Source organism: Falco peregrinus, chromosome 8, assembly GCF_023634155.1.
Source record: "Falco peregrinus isolate bFalPer1 chromosome 8, bFalPer1.pri, whole genome shotgun sequence".
Taxonomy (NCBI): domain Eukaryota; kingdom Metazoa; phylum Chordata; class Aves; order Falconiformes; family Falconidae; genus Falco; species Falco peregrinus.
The window spans coordinates 44,548,784-44,569,956 of NC_073728.1; the positions used below are offsets into that span (position 1 = coordinate 44,548,784).

At 42.3% G+C, this 21,173-nt stretch overlaps 1 protein-coding gene across 1 annotated transcript in view; it reads left to right on the top strand.

The window, feature by feature from the left end:
- PFDN1 (prefoldin subunit 1) overlaps positions 1-21,173 on the top strand; it is a 32,562-nt gene that overhangs the window by 3,688 nt on the left and 7,701 nt on the right. Inside the window, exon 3 of the mRNA XM_055811704.1 lies at positions 11,806-11,890. Coding sequence (XP_055667679.1) covers positions 11,806-11,890 — 85 coding nt within the window. The remainder of the gene's footprint in view (positions 1-11,805; positions 11,891-21,173) is intronic.

Sequence of the window (21,173 nt, forward strand, 5' to 3'; positions counted from 1 at the left end):
GAGATATCATCTGAATGGTGGCATCTTGCCAAATACATTTCAGTTCTGTTACTTCATACTCTTTTGAAAGGCCTGTTACGTAGCCTGAGACAACTACCACTGTGCTGGACTTCTGCTTAAGCTATTTGTGAACTGATATCATCATATTGCTTTGAAAACTATGCTGAAAGTTTAAGCTTCAGAATTCTGTCTGAATATTTCAGACCTTTCCCTTTACATTCTTTTAACTTATAACCTGGATGAGATCCTTATTTACAGAATAAAAATGTTCGGCACTTGTGCTAGGCACAGTGAAGAAAGCACTGCAGCTTTTCATGCCATGCCAAAATAGATAGTCAGTTTTGCTTTGATTTTGCTTTATCATCAGTTTACTTCTACAACAGATGGGAGAACACTTGAAAAATAAAATAAGAACGTAAAAATCAAGCAAATAATATAGCACAAATTTGTGTTCAAGGTTTTCTGCAATTATAGTAATTATTACAGCTGTCCCTATAAAATGACTTTGTGTGACTCTAGAATTTTATGGGGACAGCTGTAATAATATCATTTTGACTCTTTTTTTTTTTTTTTTTTTTTTTTTTTTTGTTAAGAGCAGTTCGGAATCATACACAAGTGAAACCTGAGAGAGGATTAAACACTCTTGATCATTCCTGGGACTTAAAAGTATTCCTGCTTGTACTGTGATTCTTGGTTTTGTTTGAAAATGAGACATCATAAATCACTGTAAGCTCTTTCCTCGGACCCCTGAAGACATCAATCACTACTGCATACAGCTGTTGTACCTGCATTTTTACTTTCTCTCTGTGTGTATGAGATTGGCGTTCAATTCTACCAGTATAGATCACTGCAGAATATGGTAACTGCATTGTGCTTCCCGGTGACATTTCAAAAAACTCACAAAGAACTGAGGGACATACAAAGTTTAGTCTGTATGGTTCGGTTACTAAGTATAGTCTGGTCTCTGAAATTGGAGTGGCTTCTCTGTTGTCCATCTCCTTGGGTAAGGCTTTGTGGTGCAGAGTTCAGTGCTGAAGTCCAGCTGCTGGGAAGCTGACAGGTGCTGCAATACTTAAATGAATCCCAGGGACAAGCGTGTTGCTGTCAGCCTCTGGCCAATATGTAGTTTGTAAACTTGAAGCTCCTCTGTCTAGCTGTTGAAAAAGGGAAGATTTTATTTTCCACAATGTCTGGTGTGTCTAGTCAGTACAATCAGGCATTGAACTGCAAAGAAAACAAAATTTCTGTCTACTGCTTGGTACTTGACCACTGTTTATGCTGTATGTTGAACAGGATTGTTGGGAGATGGTATGTGAGGAACCAAAGGCTATGTGGCATGACAAGTGCATAAGCCATAAGGTTTCCCATCACCCAGTTAGTTTTCATTTCAGCTTTTTCTTGATTTTGAACTACTCTCTTTTGTTGCAGCCTGAACAATGCTCTTCAACAGTGTTATGTGTGTGTGGGCCTATAAAGATCTTTTCAGAGAACTGTCACAGAAAGCAAAAATCAAAAAGATGCATGCCGGGATAATGCAGTAGTAGTCTGTACAGGTGCCTTTGATTTGAGCAGTGAAGTAAGGGGCAGCAGTTGGTTGTCATCCTCTTCCTGGCTGATCAGGAGGTTGAGAGGAGCACAGCTAGTCAGTGAGCTTTGTGGTAAACTGCTGGGAGTCTGGACTCCTGGATTCTGTTCCAGATAAGAAAGGGAGCTTGTTCTCTTGGGCACAGGTTCCTTTTCCAACTTGCCATCTTCTGATTTCTGAAACATCTCCCTCCTGCCCTTCCCCCACTTAGTTCTCAATCTTATTCCAGCTGCCCTGGGCTGCTCATTTGTATCTCTTGGATATCTTGGTCCAGTTATAGCTCTCCTGCCCTGCTGCTCTGCATAATTTCTCCATGCAAGATCTCTTCAGAGAAGAGATTTCCATGGCTTGCAGGCAAGGTGTAGATCTGCCAAGTTCCAGGAAACAGCTGTATTTCTTTAAAAAATCAGCTTTGGACAGAGAACTGGTGTAGAGTGGATGCATCTGATAAGTCAGTGTTTGTCAAATGTATAAGCAGCAGAAAAAAGGGTCTTACAATAAGAATAATAGTTGAATTTAAAAAATAGATGTTTTACTTAGCCCTACTTGAAATAAACCTCTTGGTTATAGTTCCCTCATCTACTCCATGGGCATTGTGATAGCAGATTACCATACAGCTTTTAGTTGATGCTTGGAGACATTTAACTCTTTAGGACTAAGACCATGACATTCAAACAAACCTGTTCCATTTGTCTTTTCTTTATCCCTGACTTCTTCCCTGCCTGTTTGCTAGTTAACACAGAGGAAGGAGCTACCTGGGTAAATGTAAAGGAGATGAAATCGAAACTGAGAAGATGCGGGTCAGAACAGACACAGACTACTCATGCAGACTGCTGTTGTTGCTAGGAGAGACAGTCTGATCTGTTGTCATCCACAGGCAATGTGCTGTCATACAAATGCCAGAGCCTTCAAGAGGTCTTGCACTTGCAGGGCAGCAGTTTGGAGGTCAGACTGTTGTGGGGAGAGAAGGCTGTAGTAAGGTACCTTTGTTTTGTCCCTACCTCCAGAAGGAGGAAATCTGGGGTCTCCTGCAAATGCAACTCATCTTTTGCTTCAGTGCTACAGAGTTCTCTTTGGTTACATGCTGAAACAAGTATTAAATGTTTTGGGGAGCTTGAACTGCTCCTGCTTTTGTAGCTTGCTGTGCCAGATGACTTTGCAAAAAAATCATGGAACACGACTGTCTTATTTCTGAAGTTGTCCAGGCACTTAAAATGTCACTCTGATATTCTGAAACAGCAAGGAACTTCCCGATATTTCAATATTTAGTGGATTTAAAGTAATGTATTTTGAGTCTTCCCCCCCCATTTCCTAAAGGAAATATTGGAATCAAAGGTCCAGGTCCCTGGGGAAATATGGAGTTCTAGGGCACTTCTTTCAGAATATAGGGCTGATTCTCTGGTTTAGCCTGAGCACTTAAATTTGGCTTTCCTGTGGCAGAGGAGAATGGCCAAATCACTGGACTAAAGTAGTACTGGGAAAGTCCCTGTCATATCCTTGTCTGGCTTGGGAATGCCCTTCCAGGTGTGATGTCAATGGATATCTAGCCAGCGGGGCAGGGTGTGACATGAGGTACCCAACACTCAGGGTTCGCAGCTGTTGGATGGAGGTGCCCAGCATCAGTTTCTGGTCTCATACGTGTATGTCAACAAAATATTTAAATTTTACTTGTAACAGCCTTAATACAAATGAGAAGTCTAGGTCCAAGCATCCTCTGACCTAGCCGCATGTTCAAAGTGTGAAAGCAGGAGGGTTAATTCATGACCCCTACATTAAAAAACTGAAGTAAAATAAGAGGAAACCAATTCTGTGGGATGAGATCTCTATTTTACACAAGTTTAATACAGAGATGCAATAACCGAAGTGCTGAACTCGGGAATGCTACAACAGCTGTCTTGAATTTTTAGTTTTGTTTTCTCCAAAACTATTTGCTGAATTAACAGAATATTTCAGCCAGTTTAGAAAAAAATAATAAATTATCAGGCTTTATGAGAAGCAATTTTCCAAAGCACCATCGAGCCTTTCCAGTCCACAAATGCTGATTCTAAAGTTTGTTCTTACTGATCAGGAAACAACAGTGTGATCATTTTAGTGCTAGCTAATTTAACTCTAGCATCCAGAAATACCTCTGTACCAGTCTTATGCTTGAAATCTTTTGACTGTGTTATCTTTACATCCACTTCTGTGATGTTTGCTATATTGCTTTCTTTGATGCTTTGTTGTAGCAGGATTTGTGATATGCAAAAGCCAAGGCTTTGCTATTGAACAACCACAAGCTCATAGTTGAGTCTTGTTCCTCACTTAGCACTTCAGAGTTCTTTTCCTGGACAAGGCACAAAGCATTATTTTATTTTAATTTTTCTTGCAACTGTGGATGGATTTTCTTTTCAAAATATGTGTATCCTGATTTTATATATTTTTTTTTTCCTTGTATAGGTTCTTAGTGAAGGGTAAACGTAAGTTTGCTTGTCAGAGTATAGCGCTATCTCCATGTCACTTCATTTACTACTGTAAAGTTCACCTTTCTGATCACAGAAGATTTAGCAATAAAAAAACCTTTTTTAGAGAAGAAAATTATTTAGTTTAGGATTGGTTGACCAAGGTGTTCACACCCAACGGTTGTTTGTTTGTGTTTCCCTAGGTGTGTGTTCATTTGATGTTGTGGGGCGGTGTGTGTGTGTGGGTTTTGGGTTTTTGTTTTTGTTTTGTTTTTTTTTTTTTTTTATTGTTCTTCATTAGGAATTTGTGGGAAATTCTTAAAAATACAGGAGACTTTGGAAATGGATTTTGACTTCCCATTATTGGAAAAATGGTTTCTGTTTTCTGCTGCTTGTAACTTTCAAATATGGTACAACCTAGACTGGAAAAAAATTATTTGAAGTGCATCTGCTAGTAGGCATGCTGTAGTCATTGGAGTTTCCTGTGTTTAAACAAGCTACAGGTCATCATTGATACATGCTAAAAAATTACATTAAAGCAAAATTAGAAGGTAAAACTACTAAACCAGGGATATAGTGAGGAAAAATTACTCACAAAGGTTTCATCTACATGAACTGCAGTCATGTTTGCACTGTTTTCCCCATATGGTTTGAATCTCAAATGTTACTAATTCCTGTGTGGTATAGAGGAGGCATTTGCTTTCTTTTTTTTTTATTTAATTATTTTTTAAATTCCATCTGTTTCAATTGAGCCTTCAAAAAGAATCAGTGTTCTTTAAAAGCAGACCACAGCACTATTTTTTTATTTTGGGTTGTGCTATATTTAATACACACTTAGAGGTATATTCCAGCTTTCTTTTTTTAAAGAACCAAGCATGAACAATGGTATAAATCTACCATCTAGTTAAGTGTCTGGCAATGCAAAAACTGCTGTTTGCAAGCTGTGTTACTATCTTGGCTTGAGGTAATGTAATATGCTGTAGCTATTGACAGATTAAAAAAAAAAAAAAAAGTGAAAACTCAATGTAAACATGGCCTGAAGTGTAGAACAAACCCTATTGCCCCTCAGCAGGGTGGGATGGACATGCTGGGCCAGTCCATGGAGAGGTTTGAGGAAGCAAACAGTGTGGCACTTTCTGTTCTCTTCCTTTAGCTCCTTAAAGTAAATAGGTTTATGGCTTACAAATGATCATCTGAGTAAAAGTTACCCTTGTTGTGGCCTACATAGGACTTGATTTGGACTGCTTCCAGTACTGCTAATCCAGGCCTCTGTGTGTGCTCTAGTGATGTCAGGCTGAGTTTGCACAGGTTCTGCTGCCCACCCGAGATGCTGCCAGCGTGCTTCAACTGATGTCTCCTTCCCAAACAGCTCCTTGGTGTGTATCCACCTCTCTGATTGCAGTAGTAAAATGACACATGAACTATAAATTGCTGCTCTTGGAATGTGTTCATATATAATCCTCCCAATATAAGCTGCAGGATTTGTTTTTGCTTTAAGGTATGTGCTGCTTTGGTCAGGAGGAGGCAGGAATAGTTAGGTTTAGCTATATCAAGAGTGACCCAGTGAGATGATTGACCACTAAAATAAAAGCAAACATAGGAAAAGTTTCAACTCCATCTGTTTCTGAACAGCTCTAGTGAAGGCATATGATCTGTTGAATGGGAAATTCAAAATCAGACTGAAAAATGTGAAACCCTTAGACATGAAGGGTGGCAGCACAAACTATAATTAGGCATGCTTTTCCCTTTTTTTTTTTTTTTTTTTTAATATTGCTTCCTTGTCTTGTTTGGAACTGGGTAATTCATCTAGGATGACTAAAACTGGAATTCGCTGGGATATAAGCAGTGCCTGTTATGAACTGCGTAGGGAATCATTTATAGAAGCATAAGCAGACCCTAGGAGAGTGGAACTGCTGGGTGCTTGCAATTGCGCACAGCTGGCACCTGTTTAATCAAGCTAGATTGCTTGGGATCAGCTTGTTGGAAGCCTCTCTTCCATTGGCTTTGAACAGGACTTGAAATGCAATAATCCTCTACTGAGTATGCTCAAAGCTTGAACAGCAGTGCAAGTTCAGAATTAAAAAACATCTTTAAATAGATAAGGGCATGACTGGGCTTAGCCCACTTTTCTTATGGAGTAGTCTAATGAAGACGCTTGGTTTCAAGGAGCAGGATATTCTATGTAAAGGACTGTGCTGTGTTATAGCACAGCATGTTAGTTTTCTTAGAAATACAATAAACATGTTAAAATGGTGTTATGACTTTGTACAAAGTTGATCATTTTCTTTTCAGTATCTTAAGTTTTTGGAGAGATCCCCAAATGCAACGGGAGCTGTAAAGCTGAAATTATGATGACCCTTTGTGTGAACTGGGAGCCAAGATGAATGGACTTTTTAGATCTGTCATTCATCAGTATTCGGGCAAAATAGCACTGGAATGCTCCTACCTTTAAAATTGTCTGTCTCTGAAATTAGGCAGAGGAGTATATATCAGTACTGGGCAGGAGAAAAGGTAAGGCTTCCCCTGGTACCCTATGCAGATTCTTGCAGTGATCTGTGTGGACCCAAGTGGGAAGAGTTCCTTTGCAGACTGGCAGGAGGGAGCCCCATGGCCTGCTGTGTGGCTCCTTCCCTCTTGGTTTTGATACTTTATTATGAACAGCCTCTTGCACTGGCAAGCTGTGCAGGAGAAACACCTGGACCATGTTTCCTAACCAGAACAAGAAAAGGAAACAGTGTTCATGTCTGGGACAGATGCCTGCCACTGAAAGTTTCAGACGTAAAGGCTGAAGTTGGTTGCAGTTGCAAGTAATTGAATATGAGTTCTTAATGGAAAACCTTAACTATGAGCATCACTGGTACTCCTCCTTTAAATTTAATGACTTGTATGTCGTAATGAAGAGTGGCATATGCTGCACAAACATCTCCATAACCTCATGCGTTAAGAGGCAGATCTTTCAGTATTTAATATTAAGTCTTAAAAGTCAAGTAAACAGTACATTTTGGTGCAAACAGACTGAGTTATGGAATTACTTACACTGTACAAACATCACTTTGTGGGTGTGTACGTTTGACACAAAGGAGCAGACAGATTATGAAGTTGACAGCATTGCTGACCAGCTTGAGTAGAGCCTGAAGACCATTTTGACCAGGGCATAAGGGAGTGCTGTATAAACACTGAACAAATGGGCATCATATCTAGAAATGTATAATTGGGAAGGGGTAAGAGATCCCTTCAGAAGGAAACAAGCAATAAGTTTGAGAGTATAAACCACTTTCTCTGCCTTAGGGAAACAAAAGTCCTGATGTGGAGCTAGCAGAGGGAGGAAAATAGAAACAAGTGGGAATATTTAGAGTGAGGTTTCTCTTTCAGTTCCTTTGTGCTCTATTTTTGTTCCTTGTATTGCACTTGAGAACCAGCAGTCACCAGGAGACTGGAGCACATAGGTACAGCCAATTCATAAACACTTCACTCTATTACAGAGCTGCTCTTGTTGGCAGCGTAGGTTTGGCTGAATGTTGCTGGCCTTGAGAACCCTGCCTCTGTTGTAGCTTTTTTTCTAATTTTCTTTGTTTTGTTCTGAGTTTTGACCTTTATGTATGGACATGGAAAAATATCTAAGTATCTGGAATAGGGCAAATCCTGCTCTGTTTTTACTAGCCTTTCCCTTTGAAATGGGTGACCAGCTGAGATGTGGTGAACTTGTCTGTTCTGACCCAGATATTTCTGGTGTTATTTAACAACAGTGAAAATGTTCCTGTCTGAGGAGGTGATTGTTAATAAGCTTTGTAATTGCCACTGTGGTGCTGAACACTTTTCTGAACCATTGTGTCATTTTTGATAGTGTAGGTGTTGTTTTTGACAGATCTATTAGTGTGTGCTGTGACACTTCATTGGGAGAAGACGGACACAAGTGAACTTACTTACCAGGAAGAGGATTTGGTTTGCTGCTTGTCTTTTGTGGACTATCAATACTTAAAAGCCATCCCGTTTTAATGTACTAACTCTTGGAGCTGGGAGTATCCTGTGGTGGACTCCAGCAGAGCAGTCTGTGGAGGTAGTTCTTCAGTGCTGATCTGCACCAAGGAGTTGGTGTTAGTTCTGTCATCTGCCAAGCTCAATGTCACAGAACAGAAAGTGGCTTCTCAGCTCTGTGATGTGGTGACTCTAATGTGGGACCAGTTCTCAGCTGGTGGTGTACCTCCAGGCAGTGAATGAAGTTCATGTGTTTGAAAGGCTCATTCACAGTCTCACTCAGGGAAGAACCAAGTCCTCAGAATCTCTCATGGTTCTTTCACAAGCTTAAAAATTCATAAATAAAATAACCACATTTAACTAAAACCAGGTGGCAGAATGACACTGCCCTATTTCTCCAGCTTGGTGAGAAAAAAAAAATACCATCAAGCTGGTGTTTTACTTAGGGTAATTGGAAGAATGAAATCCTGATTAAATTTAAACTCTGGTTTATTACAAGTGCCCTGCAGCACCTCTTACCTGGTGAGCAGAACAAGCTTCTGCTTTTTTCAGGTGCTGCCATAAACCACATTATTTCTTGAGGTAAAATCTTTGGCCAAGATCTCCATAATATGTGTATTCCGAGCCAGAAGCTAAAACACTGATGAGTTTTTTGAGTCCCTATGTTGGAAAGTGAAGCCACAGATTTAAATAATTAACTGTGGATGTGGATTTATAGTTTCAGCTTTCAAAAAACTGGCTTTTAACAGCTTACACAGCAGTGCCTGTGCATCCTTTAGGCTGAGGGCTCAATGGTCTTGCAGCAGGGAATTAAAATGAGTGGTTCAAAGCTGGTACTGGTGGAGACCTTCTGAAGGATGCTGCTGGCCAAGTCAGGGACATTTGATCTGCTTCTGAGCCAGTGTGTGAATGCATATAGGTTCCAGCCCACTACTTGATGGCAAATAAAATTGGGGTGGTTGTGTTTATGCCCAGCTGCCCACATAAGTCTTGTCAGTGCTAACTTCGTTCATCCAATTTTAATTTGCTGTCGCATGTCTGCCAGTGCATTGCAGGAGGGTGGGAGGGAAGATATTTTCCCTGATGACTGCTGTTGACATTTGCAGAATAGAAGTGAAGTCAGCCGCTTGTTTGTTCAAAGGTTTTAGTGCCCATAGTGGTTCTCAGCCAGCTGGGATTGCTTAGTGCCTGCAGTGCAGCAGGAACCTTCTCAGCTGCAGCACGGGAAAAATTGATCAAGCTGTATTGGTGTTTAACTTTGTTTCTTAGGCCAGGAGCATCAGTGAAACCAAAATGATCAATTTTGCTATACAGTTTTGGGAAGCAAATGGGAAGGCATTCTCTTCTCCTTTGCTGCCCCCACAAAAAATGGAAATAATTAAGGAAATGTTCATATACACACACAGGCTCAGGGAAGCTGTGACTTGGGAAAGGACTGATGGCTTTGTTTATTGAGGGTATTTTGCAGCTTTGATTTTTCACTAATGGCAGAAGCAAGGCAAAATTTTAGTCTTCACCCCAAAATCTACAGGGTGTATGTGTGTGAAGGCTAATGTTTGTTTCTTCTGGTATTGTAGGCTCAAGGTAAAAGCATCACAATTATGTGGTTGCTGGTGATCCTGAAAAATGCCTCCTTTCTGGCTGGATCCAGGCTTTGCATCTAATAGCAATGTAAATGACTTCTCTTTCCTAGAAGGGTGGTCGTGGACTTGATTTTCACAAGACTGAGCAAAACCCATATTTTATTTTAACGCTGCTGCAACCTGAAAACATGAAAAAGTAGATTGTGCGTGCATCTAATGGGAAGGGAGGATTGAGGGGGAGGGACAAAGAAAGTATGAGTGAGCTGTGTTGTAAAGAACAGGAGCAGATATAGAACAAATATGACACCAGTAATAAGCATGAGCTGAGACTGGGAAGAAACAAGGAGAAATTCAAGAAAAATGCAATGTGAAAGATAAAGCAGAAGTTACTGTAGAAAAGGGGAGGTGAAGTTGGACAGGGGAGAGAAGTGGAAAGAGGAGGAGGAGGCAATCGCTAAGTGCAGTTAATAGCAGCACTGAAGAGAGTTTTAATTGGAAACCTGTTACAATTAACTGCAGTTCTGCTCCTATGCATTTCAGGAATGCATGTGGCAGGTAGTTTTCCTTTTGGCTGTTGCATTGCTGATGCAGAGGATGCTGGGTTTCAAGCCAAGTGGCAGATCCGCATTTGTGTTTCCCAGGCACTGAACAAACTTGTTAATAATGTCATCTGTCATGGGAGATGGCACTACAAACTGATTTCAGACTTTTCTGTAGGGGACAGGGAATGCACTCTGATTCTGCCTTGATTAGAGCTGCTCATTTTAACTGTTCAAGCATGAGCTCTTGTCACCTGGCAGGAAGACATTGACCCTAGTTGGTGCTGGAGGGAGACCTTGACCTCATTGGTATGACCTGTGGAGGCTCCTTCTAAATCCCCTGGGGGACTTTCTAAGTAAGGAAGGGCCAAATCTGCGGCTTGTACATTCTTTATGTCTGGAAGGCTGAAAAACAACCGTGGAGGGTTCCTAAAATTCATTTGAACTTAGTTGTCCTTTACCTCTTTGTCGTATCCCAGTGCCACATGCTGGGGAGCTGGTTTGGATGTTGGTGCTCCTTCAGAGGCTCTTCTGTGCAAATCTTTTTGCATGCTGGCAAGCTGGATTGCTGTGACTGAGATGTTATGGATGTATCTTTCAAATCCCTTTGGCAATTAAAAAAACAGAAGAAGTAGAAATCAGGGGTTGCAATTTCAATGGAAAATAACCATTTCCCACCCCACAAAAGAACATTGTGAATGTAGAAAGCATGGGAGTTTAGAGCTCAGTGAGAGTGTGTGTTAGAAAGCAAAGCCCTGGACAGTGGGAGCTGTGAAAGCTCAAGTAAAGGCAAGTTTGTCATGGCTCTGTGTTTCTGGTGGAAGCACCTGTTTTTGTATCACCAAGTCACAGAATGGTTTGGTTTGGAAGGGACCTTCACAGGTCATCCAGTCCAGCTCCCCCGCTGTGGGCGGGCACATCTTCCATGGGCTCAAAGCCCTGTCCAGCCTGACTTTGAACACTTCCAAGGATAGAGCATCCACAACTTCTCTGGGCAACCTGTTCCAGTGTCTTGCCACCCTCATTGTAAAACATTTCTTCCTTATGTCCAATCTAACCTGCCCTTTTGCAGTTTAAAACCAGTGGTCCTTGTCCTGTCATGACAGTCCTGGGTAAAAAGTCTCTCTCCATCTTTCTGAGAAGCCCCTTCTATGTATTGAAAAGCTGCAGTTAAGGTCTCCCTGAAGCCTTCTCTTCTCCAGTTTGAACAATGACAACTCTCTCAGCCTTTCTCTGTAGAGAGCTTTGGGTTTGTTGTGCAGGTTTGTTTAGGTTGTGACCACTAAAATGGTCGTGAGTTGCTTTTACTTGTGAGAGGCTTCCCTGACTATATGCCATCAACTGATTTAGATCCTTTTGAAGGGAATGTGATGACAGACTCCCCTTGCTAACTGTGTGCAAGAATTGCTTTCAAATCATTCAGGGACGGTGAATGATAGAGGGTGATATGTGCGTATCCATTCTCTTCCTCCCAAGTCATACGTGAGATTTAGTGAGCAAGCCTTTGAGGCCAGCCTGGTGGTTTGTGTGAGGTATCATAGCAATTTTTTCTGCCTCTGTCCAAAATGCATGGGTTGAGGATGAATACTTTGCAGAGGTCACCATAGTGTAACTTGGTGTGTGGCTAGGTGTACAACAGATGTAAATATCCAGTGGTTATCTTGTCTCTTCTTTTTCACTTGTAGGTTTATTCTTCAGTCTAAAGGAGTGATTCATAATCAGCTCTTAGAAAAACAGAGAATAGCTGAAGAGAAAATTAAGGAATTAGAGGTAAGTTTTTGGCAGGTAATGATGATGAAAGTAGAACCTTGAAGGTCAACAAGATGCTACATCCCTTGTCTTTATCTGGTACTTTTCATTCTGAAGGATTGTAACTAGGTGAAACACTGCATCTGTTACAAGTAACCTACAGGTAATTCATGTTACTTGGTTTCTTTTCTAGATCTACAATCCTAGCAGGGATTGATTGTTTGCTCTGTGTCCTGATATGAAAACTGGGGGTGAGGGATTCAAATGAGATTAGTAGGAGCAAGGTTTAAAACTAGCAAATGGATGTTTGTGTGATTATTTGCAGCTGATAGGTGATGTGAAACTTTACCAGTGCTGTGGATACTAAAAGTTTACACTGGCTCAGGACAATTGCACAAGTACATGCGAGAGAACTCCATCGAGAATTACCAAATATGTAGAAATGGCATCCTGCTCGGGAAGTCCCTGAGCTAAAAATGTCTGAAGGCTGGGAAAGTATGAGGAGGAAGTACCTTATATGCCTACCCTGTCTTTACACTCTGTTCTAGGCATCTACTTGTAGCTGCTGTTGAGGACTGGATCTAGGGGGAGATGGGACTTTGTTTTGACGTTATGGTGTTCTTATGTTTATCTGGTTGGAGTTTTCAAGGCAGAGAAGAATATCTAGGAAATATAAAGTAGCACAAGTTCACAGTGTTTAAACAAGTTATCTAGTGAGTCTTGACTATCTTCTAGTGGCTTACAGTTCTTGGAGAAGTTCAAAATGTACTTTTCCAAGGCTGTTAATAGATTTTTTTTCTTGATGTCCCTAAAATGTAACTAATACAAAACCCTGTTCCTTGGGTTTTGGGGAATGACAAAGGAAGCAAAGACTGAATTGTGTCAAGCTGGTTATCTCATCTGTTAGTGTGCTGGAGAAAGTGAGTGTGGAGACCAGCTTAGTAGGGACAAGGAGGAATAGGAAGTCAGTGCTCAGACTTGTGCAGTTCTGTCTCTGTTGTCTCCTATTTACACTAAAGCAGAAGTAGAGGGTTTTTTGGTTGTTTTTTTTTTTTTTAATTCCTTCTTAAGACTCAGCTTGCTTGGGGAGCAGTAGGGCAAGCACATCAGTGTGTGTTGCATTGCCTGGAGTGCAGCATCTGTGCCAGATATTAAGGTGTTTTGCCTTTCTGGCCATGAGAACTTTTTCTGCACAGGGAAAACAAGTACTTCATGGATATGCTATATATTTAAGGTGATGTTAATGCAGACAAGACACAGTCATTTTTATGATTAGGTGATAAAAGCAATTGTATCTATCCTGGCTACTCTGGAGACATCCCAGATGCCAGTGGCTTTGTGCAAAGACAGCCCTGTGATTGGGGTTGGAGAACATCATAGCAGCATGTCTGCATTTGGAAGTGATTGAAATGTGGCTGACTGCCTCTGTTTACAAACAGCCCATTGGGTCCCTTACTGCCAGGTCTAGTGGGCTGTGGTCAGCTTTTTGGCTACTGTGTCCTTCAGCTGTGCATCTCAGTTTCTTCCTGTTCCTGGTGGGGAATGATCTTACCTCCTGAACTTTCTGATTGCTGAGTTCAGCAGAATGGATGGAATTCCCCCCAAATTACAACCTTTACCATTCTTACACAAAGCCTCAGCTCTGGCTGCTTTGCAAATGTGTTTTTCTGCTTCATCACTCCCTGTTGCTTGAGTCTCTGGTTATGACCACTGAATTGAATTTCCCAGCAATAGTGACTGTCCCAAAATATGGTGGGATTGGAGAGGTGGTTGTCACATGGGTTGGTTTTCCTTTGTAACTATGAATAGTAGGGCTCAGATTGACAAAACTTTCCACAGTTTGTTGTAAGTGAATATTCAGGTCCATCTTTTAACTACTCTGCTTCCAGCTGGCTGGCAGTTTTGTAGAAAGGATTTTCCTTAAGCTTGGGATTTGCAATGGAAGAGGACAAGCTCTTAGAGGGACAATGCTGGAAGCTGAGATCTCAAGGGAAATACCTGAGTCCAGGTCAGAGAGCACTTATCATAGGAGTAGGGGATTTTTCTGTCCTGAAGAGAAGTTGTGACAGAAGCAGGAAAGAATGTGAAACTTTGTGACCTTGTGCTTCCACTGCACCATTGTAAAATAAATATCAAACCAAGATAGGTTAAAACTTCCATCCATCCGTTATTAAGACTGGAAGGATTTTAAAGCTTACATTGTTAACTGCCTTGTTAATTACTCACATTTCTCAATTTGCATAGCCAGATCAAGCTGGTCAGAGTAATCCTCCAGTATCTATATGGTGTGGCTGATCTGGTTACTCATGTAGCACAAGCTTGAGACAGTTATGCCTTGCTTTTAGGATGCTGTTGCCAAGGTATTGTGAAATGTGTGTTTTTGATACAAGCCTGGGTTTCAGAAATGCTCTCGCTGCTAGCTTGCTGCTGTTTGCAGAGGAGCGCAGCACAGAGGGCTGGGCTCACTTCTGAGCTCTTCTGTAAATCCATCCAGCTGTGTAGCAAGGAGAGCTCCTGCGTGCTGACTATTTGTGAAAATGTGGGCTTTAACCTGCTTCAGAGATATGAGCTGGGTTTCCAAAGTTTACAGCTGTCAGAGTGAACTTTGAAAACAGTGAGGGGTTTTGCATCTGGTTTGAAAGCTTCTTTTCCCCCTCCTCTGGTAGTCTCCACTGCAATGCATGATTGCAGTTGTTCACTTTCCCTCACTCCTCTCACTTGGGTTCCTCTGCTGTTGGCAGTGGTGTGTTGCCTTTTTCAAGGTAGCATCACAAAATTGATTTGATGCTGCTAGTTTGATCCTCCCTGCTGCTCATCACATGGCAAGCAGCAAGGAGAACCAGACCTGCCTTTGTACAAGGCTGTGAAAATAAGGCTTGGCTGGAATACACATTGGGTGTACTTAGTGAGAGGAACTGTGTCCTGAAAACATCAGAGTGGTATGGATGTGTAGGAGGGGGCAAATGTGTAGCCTCTCAGTTACTCTGCAGAAAAAGCAAGGTAGCTTTACCCTTCTTCTTAAAGCTAAGGTATGAATGTGAGTATGTACATATGTAGCATTCTTAACTTCACAACTTGTATATAATCCTTTGGAATCCAAGTAGACTGCCCAGGCTTGCTGGCAAAATGTACATGCCTGCTTAAAGTCTGTGCCAGTGAGGCTTACAAAAACCTGTGTGAATCTTGCAGAGATTGATGGCATAGGCTCACTTACATAGTGGCATGGGAAGCGTCCTGCTTAGTAGTAGCAATCAGATCTTTCCAGTCCAGATACTATCAAATTCTTGTTGTGTGTCATGGTACGAGTGGTTATATGTTAAATCTATTTTGAAAGCATTCTACAGGGATGAACACAAACTCTTTTTAGCTCAGCAATGTTTGTGCAGTATTAGGAGAAAAACCAAGTAATGTTTTTCTTCCCTTGTTTTTAAGGAAACATGATATGTGAGGGGTGGAACAATGCTTTGCTTCAGGAAGTGTTATCCGTTTCCACTGTAGGGCTAGATGGATTCTGTTTTTAAATGTGGCATTTTAAAAAGAACAAACTCTATGATGTTATAAAGACATGGAAAATTGATTCTTCATTAGGGGTGGAGAAAGTGATTATCACTGTGTGTTTTCTCTGATAACGTCTGATAATCCCCTTCTCTCCCGCTATATTCAGCGTGTTTAGTTGTCAGGCGTTGTCAGACTAAATTGCTAAAAATAACAAATAAGGGGGAGGCTCTGCTGGGCAGCTCTGTCTACTGTGTGCCACTGAATTTAGCTCCTTCATGAAAAGGGCAAAAGCAACCTGCTTCTTTCTGGCTGAACTGGATTTTGGGTTTAAACTCTGACCACAACATTGTTATGCGCTTGTTTCCTAGACAATTCTTTCATACGTGTATGGGAGACTGAAAGTTTACTGCTGTGGGGTAAAGGCTTGGTTGTTTTCTTCTCTGTCTGATTGGAGTAGAAGATACGATCCGGAAAGCCATACCTTAGTGCTTGATTTCTAATTCAGAAATTCTTCGTGTGATCCCTAAAATGCCATGTCCAATTATATCCAATATCCCACACAGAAAACTTCTTTGCTCTTGTTCATGGTGCAGAAATGAACGCTGCTGTCAAACACTGCTGCGCTCCGTGTTTAAAGGCTTAGATGTTGTCGCAGGGCTCCTTCCTGGTAAAGGTAATAAATGACTGCATTGCAATGCCTTATAGTGACCAGACATCACAGGTAACATCAGATTTCTTCCCTGGTGCTGCCAGGGATGGAAACTTGCTCATGCTGTGGCTTCTGTTTCTCTAATCTTTCTCTAGGAGCTTTAAAATGGCTTTGCTGTAGCCCTGAGGCATAATGGTGGTGCCCACCTCTATGAGTCAACCAGGGCGTCTGTAATGGTTGCCACAACAGTTTGTGTACCCTGTGGGAACAAAGATTGAAGCAGGCGAGGTGGGGCTGCAGGGAAGTGCTGGAGCCTGGGAGTTCATGTTCTCTGCACAGGTATGGCTTGGACAGACCTGCTTGGCGTGGCTGTGTGCCTCTGATGTGCTTCTGTGGCAGGTCTCTGGACAGCCCTTCATTTTTTTACACTGAAACCATCGGTGTGGAGGCCAATTCTGAGGGTGGCTTTAATGATGTGAAAACTAGTCTCTTGAGATTTGCGGTGCACTTTGCAGACCACTAAGCGACCATCAGAAGGTAGCAATTGTTAGGCCGTCCCCAGCTTAGATCCATTTCTTTAGGGGATTTACAGTGTAGAAGTTCTCATCCTATGGTTGGCTCAGGATAGGCCAGTGCCCAGGAATGTGTGGTGGGCTTTTTAAATAAACGGGAAAATAAGGAATGTTCCTGTTTGCTTTGGGGGGGGAAGCCTTAAGAATAGCCCTCTGTGTTTTAGCCTGGAGCAGGTTTTACTTGGGATGAGTGTGCTGTTCTCTCATGCCATTGCTGGCATGCATGCACCTACTGAGGACATGATTTTAAACACATGTTGTCACAGAAGGTGCCCCTTGTTTCTAAGCGTGTGCAGAGACGAGGTCAGCCCCTGGCTTGGTTTCAGCCCTGTTGGCTTTATGGCCTGGTCTGCTCCAAGGAAGGCTGGTGTGCTTCTGTTGCTGTTGTTCATACAGAAGCCAAGCCAGAGCCATCCGTGCAACCTGGGGGCTCAGATGCAATCAAGGTTTGCAAGCATGTACATAACTCCTCTGGCACAGATTGTTTGCAGGTTTGGGGCAATGCTGGGAAGTAGTCTGCTTGTCCTGGAAGGTGGTGTGGTTTAGGGTTGGTTTTTGGGCTTTTTTGTGTGTGCTCTTTATTTCACTTTCTCTCTCTTCCCTGCCCAGCTTTACAGTATCTGGTGTTTGGGAGTTCAGAGTGGTGATACCTCTCTTCTCTTGTCCCTGAATCACACCTTGGATTTTCATTAACTCTCCCTGGCCATCTACAAGTCAGGAGTCCAGGTGTTCTCCGCAGTCAAGAGAAAGACAGTGCTTCCAGAGGGTTGCTTGTTCCTAGAGGTGGTCTCCCTCTGCTTGCTTTAGAGGGAGGCTGGACACCTGATGTGGGGACAGATGGAGTATGGAAGTGAAGTTAACATGTAGGGTTAACATTTGGGCTTGCATGGACCTTTTAGGAGAGAGCTGTGGGAGCTCCACAAATTACAGATTGGTGTGAAAGTGAGCTGTAGAGCCTCATCAGGCCCCCTGTGAGGACCGGGCCAGGTGGTAGTCTTCATCTTGCATGGCTTTGAGTGTCTGAGGCTCTTGCAGGTGTCTGGGCAGGTCCTTCTGAGCACGGACATTTGGGCTTGGTGACATTCCTGGGAAATGTGTTTTATCTTGACTTTGTTGGCTTCTGTCATCCAGACCTGAGTCCGTGTTTTCACTCAGGGCTTGCTCCTGCTTTTCAGGCTGCAAAGCTGGGGCTTATCTTGGCTTTGGAGGATATAGGTGGTCCAGCTGCCTGCCTAAGCTTGCTGTCAGCTCAGGAGCATCCACAGGCACTCCCGTAGGAGAGTAGAGCACAGCCTGCATGGGCAGAGCTGTCAGTGATGGGCTGCCCTCCACGGAGATGCTTGTTTTGAAGAAGGCAGTAGCTGAAGCTAACTTTCCCCCCCCCCCCCCCCCATAGATCTGGTTGTCTTACAAGGAGGAGAATCTGCATTGTCATCCCTGATTTTTGTAATGAAAAATAGTCTGAGCAATGAGAAAAATAGGCTTTAAAATAATAAAATAGTGAGAAGGCTGAGAGTCTAATGGTCATAAAAGTAACGCTGTCAGGACAAAAATCAGTCTTCGTGGGAAGTCCTCTGACATTGGACAGGGGCCATACAAATGTAAAGTAAATACTGGAGGAAGTGGGACGTAGCTAACGCTGCTCTAATTCTTTTTGTCTCCTAAACTGACTATGCTGATGGTGACATGAATAACAGGCCTTATTACTTGCTTTCAAGGCTGTGATGAGTCACTGAGTTAACTTATTTCTTTATGTTTAAAACCTAGTGGTCTGTCTTATTGTCATTTGTTAAAACTGAGGATAGCAAAAGGACTGTATTCTTACAGCCTAACTTGATATGTATTTTATGCTGTTTGTCTAATTATCTCTTATCCTAGACATATGAAAGTTGATCATGTGCAACTAGGACCTTGCAGCTTTAAGAAGGAACAAATGCTCTTAAGTAATCACAAGAAAGGTGGTGTATTTTTTAAATACTGCGTTTGATGTTTGGTTCCTATGGTAGATTTGTTAGATAAAGATCAAATAAGAATGTGTTCTGCTTTGAAAATTGTGTTGCTTTGAAAATTGTGTAAGAAGTTTGTCCTGTGTTAAATAGTGCACAAGTCACTGATTGCAAAACATGACATTGTAATCTTAAGGCGTAGAAAGATTGAAATCATCACATTTAAGAGGGGATTCCCAGCTCTCTGAAAGGGTCTTCCACTGGTTTAGATCTGGGAGGCTTATAAAAAACTTTAACATCTCACCACGTTTTCTTTAAGAGTCATTGTGGGTGGTGCTGATTTTGGTGGAATGATGTCTATGTGTATGGGTATGCATTTGCAAAGCTGGATCTTTCATTTGGAGCAATCATTCACTGCAACAGGTTTTCAAACTCCCAGATTTTTGCAAGCAACTGCTTAATTAGTAAGTCTTTGTTAGTCTTCCCTGCACTGCAGACTGCAAAGTAAGCACACAAACTAGCTGAGAGGGCAAAGGCTTCACGGAGGGAGACCTGGAATTTGATGACTCTGTTTTCACTGTTTCTACCTTTATTTTTAGGTGGATAATTGTAGATTTTAAAAGCAGGAGAATAATTAAATAGGTGGTGATTTCTTCCTTTTAAATCCTTTACAAACTAGTTATAGAGATGCTTTCAAAATTAATGTATGCCAGCACTTGTTCTAGACTTTTTGGGGTAGGGGGGTGGTGCTCCAATTAAAAAACCAAACAAACCAACCACAAACCAACAGACACCCCCTGCCCCGCAAACCCCCTGCAACCAACCAACAACAACCAAAAAAACTAATGGAAAAAGCTTTTCAAGCAAACTTTGCCAGTATGCTCGCATTCCTTTGTAATTCAAGGGAAAGTGAAGGACATTATGCATTAATAAAAAGCCACTTCTGCTGCTGCGTCTGAATGGTTTTGTCCATCCAGGAGCCTACATTTAGTCATCTGGGTCTGAAAACGTTGCTTGTTTCTTCTGATTAGCATTAAGCTGCTTTTATGATTACACTGAAATCATTTTAACACAAAGTTGGTAGAGAAGTCTGTCTTTGCCATTTTAAACCAGGGTCTGATTCATTGTCAAAGCTCTCCTTTGTGCTTATGGCTGCAGAAGTATCCAAAGCAATGAGCTGAGCTGGATGCGGGTCCCTCTCCAAATTCCTCCTTGCTTGAGTAATAGTTAGTCATAAAACCAGTGCTGCTGTCCTTGCCTTAGTCACCAGGCCCATGCCGTTGCTCCTCATTGTCCTTTATGCCAAGCAGCTCCAGGGAGGTGGATTATCTGTGCCCGATAAACCGCCATCCTGCCCCCATCTCCTCCATCTCACCTAGAGAGAACAGGAAATAATTATTTGGAAAGCATGCTCCTGCATGTGGGAGACCTGACCCAGCCCTGAGTCAGCTTTATAAAGCCACACCTTGCTCACCAGGTATGCGGGGAGTCACAACTTCCCTTGGCCCACTGCCCGGGTCACTCCTCTGAACTGTAAATGTGTTCCTGGCGGGGATGTGGCTGCTTTCTGCCTGCAAGGCAGCAGAGTTCAAGCATGTCTGAATTAGGGGGGAATGCTGGTTAGTTGGGAGTTTACATCATCTTTTTGTTGCTGATTTGTTCAATGTTTGAAATTTATGGAAGTAATTTTTCTTTTAAAATGGCCTTGTTTGGCCGGAACTGCAAGAGATGAAAGGTGTGGTATGATTTTGCAAAAGTCATATTGCTAGGAGGTGTTCCAATGAGCCATACTGACTCTGCAGGACCACAGAAACCAAAACACCAAATTAGGGAACTTACTACATTTTGCAAGAGGTGAGGGACACTTCTGCCAAAGCAAAACATGGGGATTTTCAGAATATGAGTGAGTTTCCACCTCCCAAAGTTCTTGGTGTTTGACCTGACTCTGCTGTCATAAGCCTGGTTCCAGTGCAGTGTCTGACCTGAAGCAGTGTACTTCTGAAAACTGCTCTAAATGAGTAATTTTGCCAATAAGGGGTGTCCTTAAAGGAATCCTCTAGGTTGATAATATATTTCTGCTGCCACCTACTGAAGGTTCCCAGTTGGCTTCCATTTGTACTAGTTACCATCAGGCTAGGGTGCAGGAGTTCACTGGAACAATGCGTCATTTCCTGGTCACAGAGAGCAACTGTCTCCGCCTCTAGTGAAAATGCTGTCCTGTGGCTGAGACAGGTTCTGTGCAGTGTGCTCCCAGTGGGCCTGGGGCTTGGGGACAGAAAGGCTGCTCTGCGGGTGGGTTTTTCTGCCCCTTATGTTGCCCCTTCTTCTCTTGAAGGTGGTGTCCCTTGGTACCCAAGTGTGGAAAGCAGCAGGTGTTTTTCCAAATTAGCTTTTTCAGTGTATGTTCCTCAGGGTTTAAAGGTGCTACAATAGTGATGAGGGAAGCCCTGCTGGTTTTGCTGTAGCTAAGATCAATACATGAGGAAGGTAGATTTGCACTAGCAGTTCTTTAGGCAGGTTCTTCTAAAGATCCTGCTGAGTTGGCAGGTGCACTTGTATGCTTGATGTCTTCTCTTCTCCACTCTAATCCAGATGGTTTTGAAGTGTCAGAGGGTCCCCGTTACCTTGTGGAAAGAGAG